This window comes from Marmota flaviventris, chromosome 8, assembly GCF_047511675.1.
Source record: "Marmota flaviventris isolate mMarFla1 chromosome 8, mMarFla1.hap1, whole genome shotgun sequence".
NCBI lineage: Eukaryota > Metazoa > Chordata > Mammalia > Rodentia > Sciuridae > Marmota > Marmota flaviventris.
This window is the reverse complement of record NC_092505.1, coordinates 93,922,453-93,944,288: the sequence shown is the minus strand read 5'-3', so window position 1 is coordinate 93,944,288 and position 21,836 is coordinate 93,922,453. Positions and strand designations below refer to the sequence as shown.

Sequence of the window (21,836 nt, the reverse complement as noted above, 5' to 3'; positions counted from 1 at the left end):
TTGGTTTGCTCATTAGCCCCAACACAAAGTATTACATTTTCAGCTGTACTTTGTTATATTCATGATGATCAATCAAAATCCAAGGAACTTAATCAAAACTCATTTTATGTTAATATCTTTTAGTAAAGTCTATAAATAATATGTAAGACTTTCATGGAAATGAAACCAAAAAATGTAGACTTTATAAAAATAAAACTTCAGTATATCATGAATCACAAGGTCTTTTCTGATTTTGCTCTTATCTTCTCCAGTGTTACCTTACTTAACTCTTCTTTTTGTGTGAGTACCCGGTTTAGGTAAAATTGTAGCCTAACACAGCATCTTGAATTTATAATTTGCATCATTTGTTTAATATATTGTTTGATTACTTCTTTAATTCCTTTCTCAATAGTGTATAGATAATAATGAGAGCAGGAACCATTTGTGTTATTTCCTCTGTTTTTCAATTTGTGCATAGGATCTGAGATATTGTAAATTCTGTTCTTAAACTAAAATTAATGATCTTTTGAACCTAAGAGATCTCAGAGTACCTGTTCTCCTCCAGAACTCACAGCCTTTCATTTCCTTTATCCTTTCATAATATTGCTTCTCACAATGTTTCTTATTCTTTCACATCTCTAGGGTTGTTTTCCACCCACCCTATCCTTTGGCCTATTTTTTCCTGACTTTTGAGCACTCCTTAAATGTAAGCATGCCTGCTACTCAATTGCATGTGTGATTTTGTCACATAGTAATTCTGCTTCTTATCAGATAGTAACTCTGGAATGTCTAATAATCAGATGAGTTGTATATGGATTTGTGTGGTTAGTACTGTTTTTTAAGTTTTTGGCCTTGGTTTTTATTCACTTTTATTGATGATGACTTTTTTATTTTCTATAATCAGATAGCAAGAAAACGGCACAAAGTTATTGGCACTTTTAGGAGTCCTCACGGCCATGCCCGACCTCCAGCTTCCCTTAAGCATATTCACCTAATGCCTCTTTCTCAGATTAAGAAGGTGCTGGACATAAGAGAGACAGAAGGTATGCTCATTGGTTAACTTATGGGCTTGATAAAAATAGTTTATATTCATAGGAGGTTTAATTTGCTTCTGTATGTTTTCTTTTTGTGTTTTTGTGGTTCTAACAATTTAACCTTAGGTCAATTTACCTGTGAGCTACATCCCAGCCTGTTTTTGTTTTATTTTGAGGTAGTCTTACTAAATTGAGAAGGCTGGCCTCCAACTTGAATCTTCTTGCCTTGGCCTCCCAAGTTATAGGTTAAAGGATTATAGGTGTGTGCCAATCCACTCAAGTGTATGTTTGTCTTTTTAACTGATATATTATCTTTCAGTGTAGAGAGTCAGTTTGGTAAAGTAATTGTTCCTGTACCTCTATCCCAGCTTCATTTCTAGAAAGAGGTTTGATTTTTTTTTTTTAAATGAAAGTACTACTTCAACTTATAGGATATCCTACTTCTAATGGTTATGTATTAAAATAGTACTAAACTATTTTATTTCCACATTGAAATATATTTTTTTAATTTCTTCTTCTTTTTTTAAAAGAAATCACCAGTCTATGCTTCATATCTTACCATCCCAGTGCCAGTGGCTATGTTTAAGATATGGCTTGGGAATAGATTGTGTGTGAAATAAATATTACCTAAAGTTATTGGTAGACTTGACTTGAGGTCATATATGTGTTAGTCAGCTTTCTGTTACTGTTAAAAAATATTTGATATAGTTAATTTATAGAGTATTTGGCTTGTAGTTATGGAGGTTTCAGTCCATGACTGAAATCCATTAGAATGATCCTATCATGAGGCAGCACATTATGGCAGGAGTGTGTGATGGAATAGTGTTCACCTCATGGCTGGCATGTGAAAAGGGAAGGAGAAAGAGACTGGGGTCCCATAATCTCCTTCAAGGACATGCTACCAATAACCTAAAACCTCCTATTAGGCCCCATCTCTTCAAGTTTTTAGATCTCCCAGTAGTGCCTAGCTGGGGGTGAAGCCTTTAATAGATGGACCTTTGGATGATGTTCCATATCTAAGTCATAGCCTTGTACTAAAGAAAGCTTTTCCTCTCAATTTTGGTAGTATTTAGGGAGGGTGCTTGGAAGGCCTGGAATTGTCAAAAATTTTTTTGTGGTGCTAGGGATTGAACCCATACCTTTGTGCATACTAAGCAAGCACTTTACCACTGACCCACACCCCCAGCCCTAAAACAGTGTTACCTGTTTACTTGTCACATAATAATGTGTTTTTATGCCCATATTTTGGATGTTAGGCATACATTTTTATAATGTAAGCTTTTTCTGTTACTGATTCCTCTAATGATAGAAGTTTTGAGTTCATGAGAAATGATTCTTAAAGAAAACTTGAGCACCAGCTTAAATTCCTGTTTTCATTTAGTTGCCAAACTCTGGATTTATTAAAGATTATATGGGTCATTTATTTAATTGTCAAGCTCTAAGTTTATTAAGGTTACGAGACATTTATTTAAATAACTTCAATGTTTTTGGAATTTTTATTATGAAAGAGTTCATTGTTTAAAATAGGTTCTGTTTTAGCATCTTGAGCAAAAAACATTTTGTAATGGTTTTAATATTTGGACACATTTATTTGAATGTGATTCAAGTGGTTTTTTTTTGTTGTTGTTGTTGTTTGTTTGTTTGTTTGTTTGTGGAGCTAGGGATTGAACCCAGGGCCTTTTGCATGCAAGGCAAGCACTCTACCCAGCTGTATCCCCAGCCCCAAGTGGATTGCTATTGAATTATTCTTATCATGCCATTTTAATTTGAAACAAATTCTAAAATTCTAAGAAATGAAATAATCTAATTTTTTCTTAAAATTTATCATAGAAAATATTAAATTCATGGAAAATACTGCTCACTTAATGTTATTAAGTTATTGTTGGTTCTTTACATGGTATGCTATTACTATTATAATTCTTTCTTTGCTTCAACTTAATATGGTGATATTCTGTATATCTTCAAATATCATGAGTTTCTTTGAACTCATGATTTTTTTATTGTTCATTTTAAAAAAAGGGGACAGGGAGGGTGGAGAAGAAATAATTGTGCTGGAATTTTGGTGCTCCGAGGACAGTCTGCAAGGAGTAACAATGTTCATGGTTATTCTGGAACCCTAGATTGCCATAATGCTTTTGCCTTGCTTGTGAGGCCACCGACAGAGCAGGCAAATGTGCTGCTAAGTTTCCAGATGACATCAGATGAACTTCCAAAAGAAAACTGGTTAAAGATGCTGTGTCGACATGTAGCCAACACCATTTGTAAAGCAGATGCTGTAAGTTCTTTAACCTGTGTTATAATGAAAATTTAAACTCCATGGCAATGCATTCACACTGAATTTGTATATTTCTAGTGACTTGTTAATTATGAGTATTGAAGAGTTTTAGTTTTGTGTGTATGCAGAAAAACTAGTTTAATAAGTTGTTTTAGAAAAGATTTTTGAAAGTTTAGGCATGTGAAACATTCTTTGAGTCCCTAGCTTACAGACAGGTCCTCATAGCTGCCTAACTCCTATGGCTCTTGATGTGGTGAGGTTTTTGGGATTTGTAACATACCCTGTAATCTTCCATTCTATCACTCTATGCCTTTAGTTGATAATTTAATCTGTTTATGTTTAAAGGAATATTGAAAGGCAAGGTCTTATTATAGTCATTTTGTTATTTGTTTTCTAATTTTATTGTACTTCCTTTCTCACTCTATTATAGTCCTTGTGTTAAATGATACAGTGATAACTCTAGTAGTGCATCTTGATTCATTGCTTATTATTTTGGGGCAGTCTATTACAAATATTTGCTTTATGGTTACCAGGAGACTTAAAAAAATATCTTTTGATTGTAACAGGCTATTTTGAAAGGACAGCAACTTCACATGAGTATAAAGAGATACAAAAAGAAAAAGAGAAAATACACTAATAAAAAACTTCACTTGTACTTGATTCCTCACCACATTTTGGAGTTTGGATGTCCTATTTTAATCTTTCTGTATTGCCTATTTCTTTAACGCATAAATGTAGTTATTGTTTTTGTTTTATTTTTTAGTCTTCATACTAAAGATAACAATGCTTTACAAAACATGTATACATATTAGAGCTTTCTGCATTTGTCTCTATAGTTACTCTTACCAGTGAGTTTTATGCCTTCTCATGTTTTCATCTTATTATTGTCTTTTTCTTTTTGTTTGAAGAACTCTTTAAGAATTTCTGATAGAACAGGTATGGCAGAGATATATTCCCTCAACTTTTATTTGTTTGGGATGTCTGTATTACCTTTTCATTTCTTAAGGATAGCTTTGTTGGCTACAGTGCTCTTTGATGGCAGGGTTTTTGTTTTGTTGGGGTTTTTTCCTTTCTCCCCTCCTTTCCCTTTTCTCCCTTCCCCTTCCCTTTTCTTTCCTCCTTTTCCCCCCTCCTCCCGCCCCTCCTTCCTTCCCTACTTTGAAAATCTTATGCTACTGTTGTGGCATGTAAGGCTTCTGCTGAGAAGTCAGCTTTCTGTCAAACTAGGACATGCTTATGCAATTTGTTTTTCATTTCTCTTGAAGCCTTAGAATCTTTTTCACCTTTGAAAGTTTGAATATGGTATGTCTTGGGCTAGACTTGGTTGAGTAAAATGTGATCTTTGACCTTCTTATACTTGGATATTTGTATTTTTCTCTAGATTTGGAAAGTTTTTTCCTTTTATTTCTTTAAATAAGCTTTCTACCCCTTGGGCTTTCTGAAATCCATGAACTGAATATTTGCTCTTTTAAGGCAGCCCCAAAGTTCCTGCAGTGTTTTTTCATTCCTCTTCTTTCCTTATTATTTTTCTCCTCTGTATGTTTTCACTTAGCCTGTTTTTGAGCTGTTTCTTTTTTGTTTGATCTTTCCTGATTTATATCTTTGATCATGTTTTTAATTTTGCTTAGTATGTTTTTCAGCTCAAGAATTGTTTGGTTTAATTTTTTAAAAATGCCTCTCTCTCTCTCTGAAAGTATCTCTGAAGAGTGTTGAATTTTTCCTCTCATTTTCCTTCCCTTGAAGCTTGATGAATTTCCTTAAAACAGCTATTTTATGTTTTCTATTAGAACTAAGTACTGTGGCACATGACTATAATCCCAGTGAGATTGGAGGCTAAGGTAGAGGATCACAAGTTCAAGGCCAGTCTCAGCAACTTAGTGAGGCCCTATCTCAAAATAAAAAGGACTGGGGATATGGTTCAGTGGTAAAGTATCCCTGGGTTCAATCCCCAGAACCAAAAATTTTTTAAATTTTCTTTTGAACTTTTGGAGAGTTCATCCATACTGGTTGCTATCTAGTTAGTTTCTGGTGTGTTATTTTACTGTAAGGTGAGGTCATGATTTCCTGAAAGCTCTTGGTCCTTGGTGTGTAAAATCATCTAGGCATTGAAAGATCAGCATTTCTTCCACTCTTTGTATTTTAGCTTCATGCCTGATCAGAAATTTAAGGCAAACTAGTTATGTTCTCTGAGACTGTAGTTACTTCTATTTCAGCACTAGATGGCACCCCTAAGTCCACGTTAATCATCAGTCACTATTGGTGTATTGTCATTGTTTGAAGTCCAAGCTTGTCCTAAATCTGCACTTGGTTTGTTGTTCAATGTGAAATGAGTACTAACAAAGGGTACTCCATCCCTTTAAGTCTCTCTCTCAGACTGTGATAGGTCAAGATGCTTTATCCACTGTCCTGTGGTTGGATAATATAGGATTCTGCCTCGCTTTGAAACATGTCACACTCTGAGCCCAAAGCCCACCATAATCAGCAAAGCAATGGAATAGGAGCAAGGCTTACAACGGTGGGATACCTACTGCTGGGTGGACTTGGCCCAAGCAAGGCCCAAGATTGCTTCAAGCAGACATAGGTGATGCTGGCTAGAATAGAAGTCTGACAAACTGGAGCCACCTCTGGTACTGGGAGTTTTTCAGAGACTCTGCTTGGGCAAAGGCCTGGGGATTAGTGCTGTTAGGATCTGCCCAGTACACCAGATCAGCACAAAGCTCCAAGGTAATCCTGTGCTAAGTACTCTGCCCTTCTCTCAGCAAATGGAGGTTTGTTTCATGCTCTGTTGCCCAAGATTGCTGTAATGTTGGTAAAGGCAGTAACTTGGCCACCACGCCTGCACTGTACCTGAGTCCCATAGTGCTACTAAGTACATGCATAGTCTCTGGCATGTACCCAGTCCCATTCTGCAACTAATAAGCCAAAAATGAATCTGTCCCTCCAGTGCTCAGGTTTCTGCTGGTGCCAGAGCAAGTCCAGAGGCTTCATCTGTGAGTATTGGCCTGGCCATAGCTATGCTCAGGAGTTGGTGGTGGAGACAGTCCTGTGGTCACTCATGCTGACGCTAAATTGGTTATACCTGAGTCTCATAGCCACAGAAACCTGCATAGGCTGGATGAGGACTGTCCTGGGCCTGTTTCAAGGCTGGACCTGATGCAGGTCAAACTTGAGTCTGGCCGAGTGAGGTGGCCCCACACCTACCATGAAAATCTGTAATCCAAAATGCTTGAAATTCAAAAAATTTTGAGTGCTACATTGTTTTATTAATGAAGTATGTTGAATTTCAGATTTTTGGATTAAGAATTTGCTCAACCAATAGAAAGAAGAGAACATTTTGTTCTATTGTAATGATTAGTAACAGCAGTATTTTATTTTATTTTATTGAAAACAATAAAGGGTTGTAGCATGTTGTTTTTCCTGTCAGGACAAGTGACCAGTCCATTTTTCTCACATCACCTCTTAAAATCAAATACCATCGTGAAGATATAATTATCTTTGTAGCATACAAATTAAAGATAGATGAGGAAATCCAAATATTGAAGTTAAATGATCGGCCAGAAATCTAGTAGCCTATAATAGATCTTGGATAAAATCTCAGTCAGTTCCCTTAAAGATATTTGAAATGTTCTCCATGTATAACATGTAATAGAGATAGAGCTCTTAACTCTTTGTACCAATACCATAGATAGAATAGAATGTATCATATAATAGATTATCCTTTTCAGTAGAATAGTACTATAATTGAGATTTTCCTGGACATGCTTGTGGGAATAAAACATTTTATCATAGTTAAATCTGACTTTGAAAAACATTTATTATAATGTAGTTTATAAAATAGACAATTCTTGATTAAAAATATTTCCCACCTAAATATTTAGAACAATAAACAGACATCGTGATTCATTTGGTTTTTAAAAAAATTTTATGGATCAAGAATGTGTTTGATCATAGAAAAAGTAGAGTTTTCTCTTTTTTTTTTGTACTAGGAATTGATTGAACTCTGAAGTGCTTTACCACGGAGCTGCATCCCCAGCCCTGTATTTTATTTTTTATATTGAGACAGGGCTTCACAAGGTTGCTTAGGACCTCACTAAATTGCTGATGCCCTTAAATTTGCCATTCTCGTATCTCAGCCTCTGAAGTCACTGAGATTACAGGTGTGTTCCACCATGCCTGACTGAAAACAGCTTAAAGATTAAAAGTATCTCTTATAAGAAAGAACTTTTAAATTTAGTTATAGATATCTGTCTATAAAATGGACTTCTTTACAGTATAGTAATTACTCACTGTAGAAATGACTTCTGCATTGTCAGGATGTGAGACTTGATGGCCTATGTAGTCTTTTCCAAATTTATAACCTTAATGGTAAAATGTAAAGTTAAAGACACAATATGGCTAATAATATTAGAACTGAAATATAAGTAGCAAATGAAAAATTTCATAAAATATAATTTTCCACAAGATGGCAGCAAACATTTAACTATGTTCTGATTTATTTTCTTATCCTACAAACTTAATCCAATCTGTTGCAATTTTTCTTAGAATTTTGTTTGTAAATTCAGATATATGGTGTCTTCCCTTTCCTGCATTTAAAATTTTGCACGTAGTAAATTTTTTAAAAAGTCCTGAGTCAGTGTTTTGACAACGTTTTGCCATGTTGAAGAGGTAATGTTTATAAATATATAAATACAAAAGACATATACATGTAAAATATATTGAAATCTCTCATACTTTGAATAGGTAGGTTTTGTCTTCCTATTATGTATTTCTTGGTATCCTAACTAATGGAAGCTTGCTTGATAATTATAAGTACAGTTTTTTTATTCTATAAATATATTTCATGATATTTTCATTTGTGATGATCCTTCATAAATGACTTAAGAATTAGGACTTCTAGGCTGAAAGAAAACTAATTTTTTTTAATATTTATTTTTTAGAAGTAGTTGGACACAATACCTTAATTTTGTTTATTTAATTTTATGTGGTGCTGAGGATCAAACCTTGCAGGGCCTCGCAGGTGGTAGACGAGCACTCTACTGCTGAGCCACAATCTCAGCCCCAGAAAACTTATTATTTTTTTAATGTGAAACTAAGGCCAAGAACAGTGACCTTTAAGTATAAAATAAAATCTGGGCTTCCTTACTCTTGGTCAAACTTTCTTGATAGTGTTTCTTCCCATGGATATGATGTTGCATATTCTGTTATTTCAGAATTTAAAGCTTCTTAAAATTATTATCTCTCAGAATACTTAAGTATGTGTTTATTATCTCTTGTCAACGTATGATCTTTAATTGCATGCTTCATATTCTGAAGTTTAAAAATATTACCTGCCATCAGGTGGTATCTTTGTAAGGTCATTCCAGGTTTCTAACTCTAGTATCTAAAGTATAATTTTATTAATAGATGAGTGTAAGCAATGTTACCCTCTTTCCAATTTGATTAGTCTACAAGTAACTTCCTTGGGTTTGAAATGCTTGGGACCACAAGTATTTCAGATTTTGTAATTTTTTAGATTTTTTTTAATATTGCACACACATATGAGATATGTTGGGGATGTGACATGAAATTCATTTATTTTTCATATGTACTGTATACACAGTGTAAAGGTAACTTCATACAATACTTTTAGTGCACCTACATTTTAACTGTGACCTGTCACATGAGAGTAGGTGTGAAATTTTCCAATTATAGTGTTATATCAGTGTTCAAAAAAATCTTGAATCTTGGAGCATTTTATTTTTATTAATTTTTTAAAAATTTATATATGACAGCGAAATGCATTACAATTCATATTACACATATAGAACACAATTTTTCATATCTCTGGTTGTATACAATGTATATTCACAGCAATTCATGTCTTCATACATGTACTTTGAATAATGATGACCATCACATTCCACCATCATTTCTAACCCCATGCCTCCTCTCTTCCCCTCCTACCTCTCTGCCCTATCTAGAGTTCGTCTATTCCTTCCATACTCCCCCTCTCTACCCCACTGTGAATCAGCCTCCTTATATCAGAAAAAACATTCAGCATTTGGTTTTCTGGGATTGGCTAATTTCACTTAACATTATTTCCTCCAACTCCATCCATTTACCTGCAAATGCCATTATTTTATTCTCTTTTATTGCTGAGTAATATTCCATTGTGTATAAGTACCACATTTTTTTTTTTAAATCCATTCATCTGAAGGGCATCTAGGTGGGTTCCAGAATTGTGCTACTATATACATTGATGTGGCTGTGTCCCTGTAGTATGCTGTTTTTAAGTCATTTGTGTATAGACCAAGGAGAGGGACAGCTGGGTCAAGTGGTGGTTCCATTCCCAATTTTTCAAGGAATCTCCATACTGCTTTCCATATTGGCTGCAAGGCCTCAACTTCCTTAATAAGCTCCTATAGCACAAGAATTAAAATTAAGAATCCATAAATGGAATGGAATCAAACTAAAAAGTTTCTTCTCAGCAAAAGAAACAATCTGTAGGATGCATAGAGAGTCTACATCTTGGGAGCAAATTTTTACCCCTCACACATCAGATAGAGCACTAATCTCTGGGTATATAAAGAACTCAAGAAGCTAAGCACCCAAAAAACAAATAACCCAATCAATAAATGGGCCAAAGACCTGAACAGACACTTCTCAGAAGATGATATACAGTCAGTCAACAAATATATGAAAGAGTGTTCATCTTTGCTAGCAATTAGAGAAATGCAAATCAAAACTACTCTTAAGATTTCACCTGCAGTCAGAATGGCAGCTATTATGAATACAAACAACAGTAAGTACTGGCGAGGATGTGGGGTAAAGCATTTTATATTTTTGGATTTGGGATGCTCAATTTATAGTAAATGGCTACTATATATCTATTATTACTATTACCTTAATTAGACCAAATCAAAACTATAAGCTATAAACATGATTATAGAGTTTGAGGAAACCCTGAGGTACCGGTTAAGTAAAGAAGGGGATAAAAGAGAGTAGTTTTTGGTTGTTGTTTCTTAAGCATTTGAAATTTGAAGACTAATGGGAAAGGAGAGCTTAAAGAAAGCAGGGAGAGGAAAAGAATCTGATAACTCACCTCTAAGTTGGATCATTACCTTAGAAATGTTAGAAAATTTTCTGTAATTTAACACCCACGAATAGTATAAGATCTGTAGCAGAGGCTCCATTTCTCTTGAAAGATATTATGTATTTCAATGGGAGAGATTAAGTTCTTCTTTCTAATCTTAAACTCAGCTAGTCTTTCTTTAGAACTAGTCTTAGGTAAATGTGAATTTGGAGCTGATTGAAAAAATCCTGCCTTTCCAAAATTTCATTAATGCTAAACATACTTTTAATAAATCAAATTGTTTTCAGAATTCTATTTAGTGTGTTATAAAAAAATGAGTTTTGGCTATACTATAAATTTTATTTTTATTTTAGAAATTTAGAGGAAGAGATTAAAATATAGAAAGGACTTTTAGAAGAGAGAATGGGAATTATTAATGAAAAAGAAAGTAACAGAAAGAAGCTCAAGACTGCTGATAAGTTTCCCCCATTGAACTCTTGCTTGACTTACCTTTGTTGTGTGTATGCACGCAAAGAGAAAGAAAGGAAATACTTCATCTTTACATTTTTGAAAAGGGCCATATTGTCATTTCAGCCACTAGTGAACTATCTAGATGTTAACCCTTTCAGTCATTCTAGACCCAGAGCTCTCTATATTAAATCAGTAACAGTTTATTTGTTCATTTAAAGAAAATGTGAAGCCATTTGTTCCCTATTTGGTTTAGAGGTGATTAATCTATGCTTAGTAAAAATAATAGAAAAAAACTGAGAATAAACTTGGTAATAATTTTTTTCTTTAGAAGCAACTTCTAGAATTTTAAATTTCAGAGACCTTCAATTGTAAAGAGTGTTATACCAAATACTGAGCATATTGGAGTTGGTTTCATTACATATACATTGATACATTTTGCATCTAAATATTTTATTTGAGGAGTTAATTTAATATGCTAGATTTGGCTTTATGTTCATGCTGAGTTTACTCTATATTTTAAAATAGTATTTGCACATAAGAGAAAAGTCAAATAAATAAAGGTAAACTGCAATAAAATGTCACATAACCCCTGTCCCTCTAGTCTTTCTTTTCACAGACATACATTTTGATAGTCTCTCTTTCCAGAAGTATCAAGCATGAACATAAAGCCTCTTTTGAGCATTAATTATATTAATTGTCAGGCAGTTTTCCGTAGAATAATATCATAAATAGGATATTTTGGCTATTTGTAAGTTTCTCTCTCTCTCTTTCTCAGTACTTGGGATTGAACAGGGGAGTACTTTACCACTGAACCTACTTCCCTAGCAGACCTTTTTTATTTTTATTTATTTATTTTTGAGACAGGGTCTCATTATGTTGCTTAGGGCCTTGCTAAGTTTCTGAGTCTGGCCTTGAACTTGGCAATCCTCCTGCCTCAGCCTCTGGAGCTGCTGGTACTATAGACATGTACCACTGGGCCCACCTTATTTTCTGTTTCTTTGGCAGTTTTTCTCTCTCTTTTTTTTTTTTTTGTACTAAGGATTGAGCCTAGGGCCTAAGTGTGTCCTGGATCTTTGATATATATTTTTTAACCAATCACTTTTAATAAATGAGTTCCCATATTGTTTCTAATTTCCCCCCCAACCAATTCCATTGGATTTTTTAGCTTTCAATTTTTAAAATGTCATAATTAAAATAAGCATTGGCAAATTACTTTGTAGTTTAAAAATAAAATGATGATGGAAAATGTATTTAAATGTGAAAACATTCTTTTTTTCTGAGTGTGCTTCTATATTTATGAGCATAAAAGATTTCTAGTGGGGCTGGTATGTGGCTCCATGGTAGGGTACTTGCCTAGTATTCTTGAGGCTCTAGGTTACATCCCAGCACTGCAACAACAGCAAATAAAGAATCTAGGGCCAGGTGTGGCTCCATGATGCTAAGACATGATCTTTTGAGTCTGCAAGTTAGCAATGTAGCAAGATTCCATCTCAAAAAATAAATAAAAAAAATAGATAAATAAAAGATATATAGTCTTATGGTGACACTGCAGCCATCTTACATTGTTTCCTGCACACTGATGTTTGTATGATGGAATTCCCTAAAGATTCATTTCTCAGAATGTATGCTTATTGATAAAGCAGCACATGACCTTACAACTCTGATTACTTTATGGTGCCATATGTACAGCAATAAAGGAAACATGATCCCTTTATTATGACCTGTAGGAAATATATATATATTTTTTAAATTTTGTTTTTCTGGTACTGGGATTGAATCTAAGGACACTCAACCACTTAGTTACATATCCATCCTTTTTTATTTTTATTTTGAGACAGGTTCTCTCTTAAGTTGCTTAGGCTTGCCTAGGATTGGGAACCGTCTGCCTTAGCTTCCTGTTCAGGTCTCCCTATTCAGTTATTTTACAAATTATTGTGAAGATGATTAAAACCTTGAAAACTATTAGGATTTTAAACATAATTTAATAAAGTAGCCAAGGAATATGTAAATATATACTTATCAGTGGTTTTCCTTTGTGCTAGTAGTCACCATTTAGAAAGTTTAGAAAATAAAGATCTGTCTTCCAATAAAATTTGGCATGAAATAACTACAAATGGTCTCATAAAAAACACATGATAACTATTTTAAGAAAACTATAATATATACTGAGACACCTCTGATATTCCTGAATGGCAATACTGACTACTACAAAGATGTCAAGTTGTCTTTAATTAATTTACAAATTTATTGCCATGTCCATAAAATCCTACAGGGACATTTTAGAATTTTACAGAATAATTCCAAAGGTGGTTTTTAAAGAAAAAGCAATGATACCTAAGAAAATTTAGAAAACAGTAATTTCTTTGTGAGACATTAAATTATACTTTTTAAAGTTAAACTAATCAGCATTACTGCTCAGTTTCAGAAATTTGTAGATGAAATAAGAGAAGGAATAGATGGCCTTGAAATATAAGACATTTATTGTATTATAAATGTAGAACCTTAACTAAAGTTTTTAACGCTGACAACACTTATACACATTAGTTGTAGATAAATACAAGAGTTAAATGCAAAAAGCCCAAACCGTTTCATAAACATAAGAAAATGTAGGTAAGTAAGGAAATGCTTGTTCAGCATAGAAGCTATATAAGACTAGAAATAACATCTATATTGTTCCTTATGTTAAAACAATCAGGAGGGGCTGGGGATGTGGCTCAAGCGGTAGCGTGCTCACCTGGCATGCATGCAGCCCAGGTTCGATCCTCAGCACCACATACAAACAAAGATGTTGTGTCCGCTGAAAACTAAGAAATAAATATTAAAAAATTCTCTCTCTTTAAAAAAAAAAAAAAAGAAAGCTGATGGAAGCTATCATTTAAAAAAATAAAACAATCAGGAATGTAACAATTATATAAACTAACTATGGCATCAAACATGAATTTTGTCAAAATTAAATCTTTTAAAACAGTGAATAATGAACAATTAAAATATAAAAAATTAAGTAATTAGGAATATAAAATCAGACAAAATAAATATTGGGGGAAATAGTGACAAAGCTGGCCAATTATTTCCTTTCTTAAAAGCTTATTTCATAATTAAATACCAAAGCACTGGTATTTCATTAGAAAAATGGTCAAAGTGTATAAATAGACAATTTATAAACACAGTTTTAAAAGTTAGAAAATATACCTCGCTAGCTAGTAACATAAAGCAACATAGTTTAAGAAAGCAATCTGTTGATTGTGTGTGTGTTTACTGGGTTTAATCCCTAGTGTACACACACACACACACAGGGGTGCTCTGCCACTGATCTATTTTGGGGCAGAGTCTTGCCAAGTAGTCCAGGAAATATATATATTTGCAGTCCTTCTGCTTCAACCTAAATTGCAGGGATTAGAGGCGTGCACCATTATGCCTGGGTATCAAACTGTTTTGCAAAGCACGTTGCCTTTTTTTTTTTTTTTTAAAGGAAGTTACTGAGGGCTTATGAGGTAAAATAGACCCTTTCCTAATCTGCCAGTGGGGATATTGTAACAGTATATCTGTTTTGGAAAGCAATTTATACATCAAGAATTTAAAAATGTTTATTTTTCTGCTTTTCTACTTCTAATTTTCTAGCTTAAAAAAATGGTATAATCAGAAGAGACTTGTCAGCTCTGTTTGTTAAAAATAATTCTTATGAGTATTTAATGACTTGAAAATGCAGCACACAACTAATTGAAAGACATAAGATACAAAACTAAATAAAATGATTCCAATTTTGTTATAAAACATTTTTATGTAAGTAGGAAAATATCTATGAGAAATAATACTAAACGGTAAATAGTAATTGATTAGTAGAGTTGAGTGATATATATTATTCTATTTTAAATTTGTGTCTTAGTAACATTATTTAGTAATTAATTAGTAATATTACTTTTTAAAAGATACTGGTAATTTTAAGTACTGTTACTTAATTGGGATTAGATAACCCCAAGAATCATTTAATAAACAGATCAAGTGGGAAAAAGAGGGTCTTGAGCAGGAAGAGCAGGTTTGGTTGTTCTAATGAAGAAATTAGAGAAGCTTTATCAAAGTTAAGGCCATCTATGTGACTGTCAGTGGTGGAAAGCCAGAGTGGGCAATTATAATTATGGAGTATAATATTTCACACTTGGTGTATATTAAAAGGCTTAATATTTCATTTCAAAATGTTTCTGTGAATTATCTTGTTTTAGCCTTATGAATACTATAAATTTGATACAACATTTTCTACATTGAACTCGTGAAATTTTTCAGAAAAACATTTTCCCTACAATTTTCTATAAAATTCTCTGTAGCCACAGAATGATTGTGCTTGAAGACATAGTCTTACAGTGTTAGAGTAGTGAAGCAATTTGCCTATTCATATAGTCTAGATTTATACATTTTAAGTGAAAATTATTTGTAGGAATATACAAAAACTATCTTGTTTAATTTGTTTTCTCTGAAAGCCAAAACAGTTTGAACAAGTAAGATTTTGAATGACTTACAGATTAGTTATCTCACTTGTAAATTTTGATCAGTGACTCTTGGCTTATATGAGGTCTTTGATTCCTTTGGTAATGTGATTCAAACTGTGAACTCGCTCCTCAGAAAAATGCACCTGCACGTGATCATTCAAAATTTTCCACACAATTTCCCTGATTTCTGCTCTTGTGACCCTAGGAGTTCTTAATCACAAGCTTAGAACCTCTCATTCCATATGCAGACTGAAGAAGAAAGAGAAAAGTAGAAGAAAGATGAAATCTTAATTTGAAAATTTATTAAGGTTTTATTGGTTTTGTAGTGGAGTTCATACATAAACACTAAGAATGCAAACTTTCTAAAGTTGTTAGTTTAGGGTTGTTAGTATGATTCTATATTGATATCTCTTTCTCATTGCTTTGATTGTGGTCTTTGCAGTGAATTATTCATTTACTGAATACTTATTTTATGCAAATATCCTTAAATTAGTGTGTTTCAAAGGAAAAATTATTTCAAGCACATTACAAATCTTGGGTGACTCAATTTATAAATATCCGCATATGTGTATTTGTGTTTAAATGTTTGATTTTAGAAGCAGTTTTTTTCTTTATTTTAAAGTAATAATTATTTTTCAACAGGAGAATCTTATTTACACTGCTGATCCTGAGTCCTTTGAAATGAATACAAAAGATATGGATAGTACATTGAGTAGAGCATCTAGAGCAATAAAAAAGACTTCAAAAAAGGTGAGTTTCAGTGAAATTATTTGACATATCTCTAAAATATTTTTTAGGTTATATTGAACTAATATTATCATAAATACTGATATAAAGATAGTCTATACAACAAAGCCATTCTTTGGTTCTAAGAAATTACCCACAGAATTGAGATAATAGTTTTGGTTCCGTAGCTTCTTTGTCAGAGCAATTATAATAATTTGGTGTCCCTTCCATTCTTGTTACAGTAGTATGTCTATGAATTATGCTGCAGTGGCATTGTGCTCTTGGTGTTTTAGATCTAGATATGTGTTCATTCATCTTAAATATTGCATCAGATGTTTTTTTCAGCAAAGGGCTAATGACTCGAGTCTGAGGACATAGGATCTAGTCGTGACTCTAGAAGTGTGTTTAATCTTCTCATGATGAAGATGACTTCCTAACTATCAGAGTTATTGAAGACTTATCAGAGTAATTGATAGTAAGGCTTTTTAAAAGTGGAACTAGAATTTTAAGGTTCCCAGGGTAATTTGCAACCAGATAGCTTACTCTTATATTTGTAAGTTTAATATTGTTTTGTTTTCTTTCCCTGTAAAGGATAGGCTTTGTGCCATCTTTGTGTCTCTACATGTTAAATGATGATTAAAAGAAACTATCATTATTCCAACAAAGAAATTGAGGTTCAAATGGTTTTACATGAAAGATTTCACAAGGCTTTGACAGAATCTGACATATCCCAGGTGTCTTAACTCCCAGACTGCTTTTTACCTCCCACCCTCTTTTTTTCATAGGATTTCAGTGTTTTCTAAATGTAAGATAGAATATCTACACCTACATTTTCTCACTGCTTTATTCCCTATAGAATTTTGTCACATAATACTTGTAGAAAATTGTATACTTGGCTTTCTTTATGCCCATTCTGATCAGATACATTAAATTTGTATAGGCTTAACTAATTGTAACTTTTTAATTTTAGGTTACAAGAGCATTTTCTTTTTCAAAAACTCCAAAGAGAGCTCTACGAATGGCTCTTATGCCATCCCATAGCTCAGTGGAGGGAAGAAGTCCTCCCAGCAGTGATAAACATGGAGTGAGTCGTCTGCCTAGCACATCATCATTAGCAGTAAGTGTTTCTGATTTAATAGGCTAAATGACTTCACTCATGGAGTTGGTTTAGAATTCTTTAGCATTTTAATAAACTGGACACATACTTAATGTGTAGTTTATTCAATATGAAATTTAACTGGGATTGAAATTTATTTTAAAATTTATTCTAAATTCATAAAAAAAAGAAGCAGGTTTCAATCTGGATTGTCATTTTACTAATGTAAATACTATGGTTGTTTATGCACGTGGGTTCTAATTACAGAGACTGAGTATTATTCCCTTTACTGTTTCTTTGATGAGTAGAAAATAATCTCTGAAACTGAACTTTAGAGGATGATACCGGTTCTAAGTTTGTATGTATATATTTAAATAATTCCCTGAACAATCCAAATTCATAAGCGTCAGATTTATTCAATAAGGGCATTTTTAACACATATAATTTAGTGTGCAAATATATCTGTTCTTTCTTTGTACAGTTATTATTAACTTAAGTATCTAAGGTTAAAGAAAAGCAAATGACTGTCACTTCTCAGCCATGTGTCCTTCAGAAAGTTTCTTATTCTCTCTTTGTCTGCCTTTTTATAGATGAGAAGAAAGAGGTCAGCAGTACTTATCTCCCATAGTGTTATTATAAGAATCAAATTATACATATCAATGTATAAAGTCACAACTTATATATATGATATGATTATATGTTGAGACACAATTTGGTTGGTGATTAAGAGCATGAACCCAAGTGTTCAACTTTGCTCTGATATTTTTTAGCCATACGATTTTTGGCAAGTTATTAAAGATCTCTCTGTTTTACTGTCATACAATGAATGTAAAGTGGTTGTAAGGATTAAACGAGTTAATATATACTAAGTGCTTAGAATAGTACCTGCACATTGTGGGTGCTCTAGTGATTAAGAAGTGTATTACCTTTTATATTATATAAAATTCATATAGGCAAGGAACATAATATTCAGTAAATTTTTTAAAGCTAGTTATTTAGGTCTTTAGTTAACACAACAAAGAGTTACAGCTGAATTTATATTTATGCAGATTTTCCTTCAAGGTTAACCTTAACCAGCAGGAGACAAGTTGTACTTAGTTGAATATATAAATATATGCAAAGTAATTTGGCTAATTTAAATTGATAATGCAGATACACATTCATTTATTAAATTTTAAGCTTTCTCAAGGTCAAAGTATTATCTTTTGTTTATTTTCTGCATTTATATAACTTTTATTAACTATTGTCTTTCAAAGAAGGCAAGTGGATTTTATAGAAAGCCTTTAGGAAATTATTTATAGTTATAATACTTTTATATAGACAATATATACCTAAGTAAATTAAGATATTTTTAAGAGTTTCATGTCCTCTTCTCAATTGCTTGTTTCTGTTCTAACAGATAAACCATTCTGTTTCCACAAGCAATATAATTGGATTTACTAAGCATATTTATGTTCAGCGCTCAAACTCTACTGGTGGGCGCTCTCAGTTCTCCTGGTTTCGATCTATACATCATTCTGCCTCCTGAGCTAGTTTTTCAAAGATACTAGAAGGAAATATTGATTTTTCAAAATTCAAAAAAAGTCCTATCCAAGTCATCTTTGACATTTGTGAAGAATTAGGAGATATGCCAAGCAATAATGGAAACAAGCCTCGTGAAGTTTAATGTGAGCTTATTAGCTATTTGAAATTTATATTCTGAAAAAAAAAAAAAGAGAGAGTGTGTTCTTTCTCCACTGAATTACTTATTGGGTGGGTTGGGACTTTTGAATTCACAACTTTATTACTGCTTTGTTTAAAAATAGTATAGGTTTAATAGTGTTTCTTTGCATATTGCTAAATAAAAACAGTTTTACAAAGTAATTTACTGTTCTGTACAGAATATTTAAGATCCACTGGAAATTTTATTTAGGACAACATTCTTTTAAGAAAATGTTATAAAATGTAGATTTCTACTCTAAATCTGATTCTTAATCTTAAATATTTGGCATTTATATAAAATTCATATTTTTAATATGTCATCATAAAAGTTTCACCAGAAAAAACTAACTTAGTTCTTTGAAAAAAAAATTTTTTTTTACTACTTTGCTAAGAATTTATAACTACCTTGTTGACTATAAGTTTAGTTAGCTATTTATATGTTAAATGAAACTGTTTGTGTACATACATACATACATACACACGTACTTATGTACGTATGTACTGGGGATCAAACCCAGGAACATTCAACCACTAAGCTAAACCCCAAGCCCATTTGTTTTTTATTTTGAGACAAGGTCTCACTAATTTACTCAGGCTGGACTCAAATTTGTGATCTTCCTGTGTTAGCCTTCCAAATTTCTGGGATTACAGGCATGTGCCACCTCCTGTGACTCTAATCTGATTTACACCCACTCTTGGGTTTTTATATTCTTGTTTATATGCATATTTCTTTATTATAGTTAAAAATTCTGATAATATTTAACTTTGGCCTCTGAAACAGAATTTAGATAGTTAGCAACTTCTAATCACTGTTATCCAGAAGCACTACTATTTTGCTCAGTTTTCATATGGAGCAAAATTAAACACACACACACACGAATTTCACATATAATAACAGATAGGATTATATGACTTTTAATTTTAGAAAATTATTTCCCATGAGGTGATTTCGCCCTTCCCAGTTTTGCTTTATGAATTAAGAAGAAACCACTAAACTTGATAAGTTTATAACTTTTTCTTTCATAATCTGTAACACTGAGTCATTAATATCTCACAGAAGAAAATTTGATTGTCACTACTAGCAGTAAGCCAATGTCCATTCTAGTTGAGTTAATATTCATTTAGTTTCAGAATGCTAAAAGAGGTTCACTCTCTTAATTTTTAAGTTCTTTTATTTAAAGGGCTTAGAATTGTCAAATGTCATTTAACTAACTCTTTAAATAATTTATATAATGTAAAAATGACAGGCATGATAATCATGCCGAATTTTTTAAACAAAAATTTAAAGTATTTGTTTTATCTTACAGGGTATCCCATCTCCCTCTCTTGTCAGCCTTCCTTCCTTCTTTGAAAGAAGAAGTCATACTCTAAGTAGATCTACAACTCATTTGATATGAAACTTAAAAAAAAAAACTTAAGAAATATGTAAATTCATATTCAAATAAGAGACTGACTTATGGTACTTGTATTTAGCCCTTGGTAAAAGCTGAAAAGAAGAAAACTAACACTAAACTATGCCATTTGATTTTCTTCTCGAAAGACTAAAGTTTACCTCTTCTGTTTAAAGTTAATTCATGTAAAAAATTATATTGATTTTGATGTAATTTATCTCTTTGCTTATATTTCTTATCCGAAGACCAATAAGTTAAGTTATTCATGTTATCACTAGCTTTGTAACCCTGAAACAGTAATTAAATTTTATTGTAGGTGTTACTTGTGAATGTGTTTGTATAGTATCTGTGAATGAGTTTATGGAAGTACATATTTATGTATCTCAATTTGTGTGGAGATTAAATGATAGTACAATACTTAATGAATAAAAATCTGCATATATTCCTGATTAAATAGTGCAGCTTTGTTTCACATGCACCATTTAATGTATTTAACTGCTGTTTTTTACAGTATATTTTCTTAAACATTTTCAAGATCTAGCATGATTTGCATTTATTAATAAGTATAACATTTAAAGAAGAGTGTTTCAAAATGTGCTTGCAAATTGAGATAAGGACAGAAAGATTTAAAAACTTTGTATATTTTGCAAAAGCAATATATTGGATATACTTGTAGCTGTTTCAGAGACAATATATTTTTGGTAATTTTTAGCCATTAGCAAATATTGATTTAGTTTGATACTGTATTGACTTTAATTTCAAAGGAGAAAACCATTGTAAAGATTGTTTATGCTCTTGATGCAATAATTCTAAAGTTGCCATCAGTTTTATTAATCTCTTGTGGAATACATAGATATATGTATGGTCAACTTATTGTGATCTTATAATTAAATGTAAAATTGGAAATTTACTTTTGTAAAATATTTTTCAAAGTCATGTTATCATTCACAGTAGTATTTTTTAAATCATCCCTACCTGTTTAAGGATTACTGAAAAGATTTCATAGTTACTTAACAGTTTTTAATTATCTACTTTAATAGTTTAATTGACCATATAGATTTTTTTCTATGCCATGTATGTGTCACTTCAGAGATTAATAAATGACCTTTTTTGGGCTGTATTTTAAAAGTAGTTATATAAGTAGAACTTTGTAAATAAATAACTTAAAACCTAATGCATTTTATGTCTCATGTCTTAATTCCTTCCATCAAATTTTCATATACTAGGTATGAATGTCTCATCATGCTCTGCTCTGTTTTGGTTTTGGCTTATTCCTTCCATTAATATATTGAACATTTTTGTATATTGTGTTATCTGTAGGATGGAAGTTTTTAATATGAAATCAACATTATGGATTGAGAGTAGTGAATTCTATATTTTATGTAATTTTTTTTTGTTGATTTGTATATATGCATTTTTTTTTTTTCTGGCAGAAAACATAATCTTTACCAATTTTGTTAGAGGTAGAGGTGTGATTTTTCCCTCAATGTGGTGTGAGTGTGTTCCCAGAGAGAAGAAATGTCAAGAGATAAGGCATGAAGTTGAAAAAGTATTGTCTGTGCCCTGGTAAGACAGAGCAGGTAATTTTAAAGGATTGCTTCTGGCTTTCATTACCTAACTACTCGACTGAA

At 32.4% G+C, this 21,836-nt stretch overlaps 1 protein-coding gene across 2 annotated transcripts in view; it reads left to right on the top strand.

The window, feature by feature from the left end:
* Positions 1 to 21,379, top strand: part of Ect2 (epithelial cell transforming 2) — a 79,141-nt gene extending 57,762 nt beyond the window's left edge. For both annotated transcript variants that reach the window (XM_027942230.3, XM_027942225.3), the window contains 5 exons: positions 884 to 1,022; positions 3,134 to 3,288; positions 15,934 to 16,041; positions 16,988 to 17,134; positions 20,122 to 21,379. In XM_027942230.3, coding sequence (XP_027798031.2) covers positions 884 to 1,022; positions 3,134 to 3,288; positions 15,934 to 16,041; positions 16,988 to 17,134; positions 20,122 to 20,211 — 639 coding nt within the window. In that variant the 3' untranslated portion in view covers positions 20,212 to 21,379. The remainder of the gene's footprint in view (positions 1 to 883; positions 1,023 to 3,133; positions 3,289 to 15,933; positions 16,042 to 16,987; positions 17,135 to 20,121) is intronic.
* The last annotated feature ends 457 nt before the right edge of the window (positions 21,380 to 21,836 follow it).